General features: G+C 39.2%; 1 protein-coding gene across 1 annotated transcript; it reads left to right on the forward strand.

Annotated features, from left to right (window-relative positions):
* The first annotated feature begins 624 nt into the window (after positions 1-624).
* On the forward strand, positions 625-2,100 carry LOC114389346 (acrosin-like). The gene has a single exon (XM_028349994.1). It carries the CDS (start codon positions 1,114-1,116, stop codon positions 1,579-1,581), a length of 468 nt encoding a protein of 155 aa, XP_028205795.1. The 5' UTR covers positions 625-1,113; the 3' UTR covers positions 1,582-2,100.
* The last annotated feature ends 788 nt before the right edge of the window (positions 2,101-2,888 follow it).

Here is a 2,888-nt window from a genome sequence, read left to right on the forward strand (position 1 = left end):
AATATTATTGTTTTTTTTTTCATGTAATGTCAATATTATTGTGACAGACAATACAATGTGAATTTAAAATACTTATACTCCACCTTCAATACGAATAAATACAAATTTAGAAACTGAGTTGAGAAAAAAAGAGTAAAACTATACGAACTATTTTATTCCTCTTAAATCTGCGAAATACATTCTTACTTTCGTAACTTCAATTGATGATCTGTTTGACAAATATTAAAATAGTACAAATACCAACGCAACATTCTCAAGCATTAATAAAACATAACAAAATAATGCAATTTGATGATAAAAGTAGGATAGGGATAAAAAAAGAAAAAGAAAGAACACTAATGCTGACATTTTTGTTTTGTGAACGGGGAAGTGGTTTCCAATTCTAATCTCTAATAACGAAGCCAATCCCAGTTTGAGACCCCACAAATGGATCTAAATTTATTTTTGGGGTTATATCAAGGATATGATGTACCCAACCATAGGAAGAGCCCCTCCACATCACACCCACCCATGACTATTATACCAAAAAGGGTCCCACACAATCAAACAGTGCCTTACTATATAGGGCCCCATCATTTATGAAACGTCATGTCACAATCTCTCTCTCTCTAATTCCCTCTGTCTTCGTGAGTCATGACAGGTCCAAAGATTCCATGTTCCAACCTCATCACTCGCCTAAATTAGGCCAACCGTTGAAGCCCGCGTATACTCTCTCTCTCTCTTCTCAACTGCATTCTCCCCTTCCCATTTTCTGAGAAGGTGGGAGAGAGACCCCAGAGAAATTCAATACATCTCTTTCTCTGGGTCTGATCCCATTTGTCTCTCCAGATTCGCCCACCCTTTTGCTTCAATTTCTCAAAACCGACACGCATTTTTTTGTCTTCTAATTTCTGGTGGCTGAATCTCAAAAACCCTAGAGAGCACCGATTTGGGGGCTACGTTTCTGTTTCGGACGGAGAACGAGAAAGCGAGGATTTACGCCCGACCCATTTCGATTGGAAGGGTCCAGATTCAAAGGGATCGTTTGATTTCATCGAATAATCACCCGACACGAAAGGGGGCTAGATGCGAAGAAACCCCCTCTGAAAACTGGAAGCGTTCTTCTAAAAATCGATGGATTCAGCGTTTTCGTCCTTGGGTTTCGTGATTTTCGGTATTTCAATTAGTTTTTACGCGTTTATTGTCCAATCCCTGACGCAAAATGGGAACAATGGCGCTGAATTAGCACCACCAGCGTATTGGGTGTCAAGTCCACCGTCACCGCCGACTCCTCCGCTGTTGTCACCGTATCCTCCGCCGCCACCCTCACAATCTAAGACACTCAGACCGGGAGCGCTGCCGCCTCATCCTAACAATAGGCCCAACGTGAGAAGACCTCCTCCTCCTCACCGCCGCCACCACCACCGCAGACCGCCGCCTCCGCCGCCGCCACCACCACCGCACACGATGAATGCCGGTAAAAAGGTTGGACTTTTGTTTGTGGGCATTGCTGCAATCATGCAAGTTGGCGTGGTTGGGTTCTTGGTAATCAAGAGAAGGCAACTTTTGAAGAGCGATGACAGATACGAGAGTTGTTCTTGAAAGAGATTTTTCCGCGGTTTTCTTATCAAATTCTTTTTCTAAAAAAATTTAATAGGTTGAAATTCTTTGCTGAACGCGGTTTGGTTTGAGGAAGGCGAATATTGGTTGGATTCTGCAGAATCTGGGTGGGAGGAACATGAAAAAAAAGGCAAGCATGGAAAGACATGGAGGATTTGAGGAATCATTGGAACATGAATTGTGCAATTTGATGCCATCATTTCGGCCCCCTTGGCGTTACTGTGTATATTGGTACTGCTAGTTCACGTTTCCTTCACGTTTCATGTTGTGTTGCCCCTTTTTCCCTTAGTTCCATTACATTGGCTTATAATGGAAAGGAAAAGTAGCCCTCATGTACTCCTTTTTACATTTTTATTTTTCATTTTCTTTTCTAATTTGATTTTTCTCTAACATGTTCAGTGTACAATGATGTTAGGAATCTTTAAAGGATAACAATGACACAATCTTATATTCTTTGGCTTTTCACCTCGAATTGATGTCAGATTGTTCAATTTTCTTGTATTCTTTTGTCCTTGTGTCTAGAGTTCTCTAATAGTACATTAGAACTGTTTTGATTTGTTATTCTGTTGGCTTCAATAGAAATATAGAATCTTTTTTCTAATGTTTGGCACACCCTTAAACCACCACTCTCTCTTTTTTAATGATATTTAGAGATGATGTTCTGCCTTTTGCCATCTAGAAAGTAAATGAATTGCTGACTGGCTTCAAAGGGGATTTTCGAACAAGCTATAATTTGAACCTTAATTTGGTGGAAACCTCCCCATGGGGCATGGAGTATTATATGTCTCAAGGATGTTCACAATTTGTTTTTTGAGTTGTGCCTTTGGAGACTACCTTTTATTGGGATAACCTGTCTATCTAGGCAATACACAGAATGTTGCTTTTAGAGGCCACATTGCAAGCAAGTTTAAATACGCAAGTTAATCATTTATACGATAGTTGGTAGTTTGTCTAACGACATATTTTGTGATAGAACCTTATGACATTGTTTTATTCCCTACTATAGTTTGTAGGAAAAGGTTTGGCACTTTGGTGGTTCTTGTTTTGAAGAATTTTATAAAAAAGGAAGGCAATGAATGATTTAGGTCTGTACTATCATTTCCTACATCTTATATGTTGTTAGAAGTGGTATGGATTTGGCAGTATTCTATTTATTTGTTTTTTTTCTCGTATTTCCTTCCGATCTTAATAAACCATCCTCATTAAGGAAAATATGGTAGATTTAGAAGCTGACAAAATGTATATGATTAACTTGCTTGGAATGTGGCATCTAATAGAGTAACCTTCTG

Source organism: Glycine soja, chromosome 16, assembly GCF_004193775.1.
Source record: "Glycine soja cultivar W05 chromosome 16, ASM419377v2, whole genome shotgun sequence".
In the NCBI taxonomy this organism is placed as follows: domain Eukaryota; kingdom Viridiplantae; phylum Streptophyta; class Magnoliopsida; order Fabales; family Fabaceae; genus Glycine; species Glycine soja.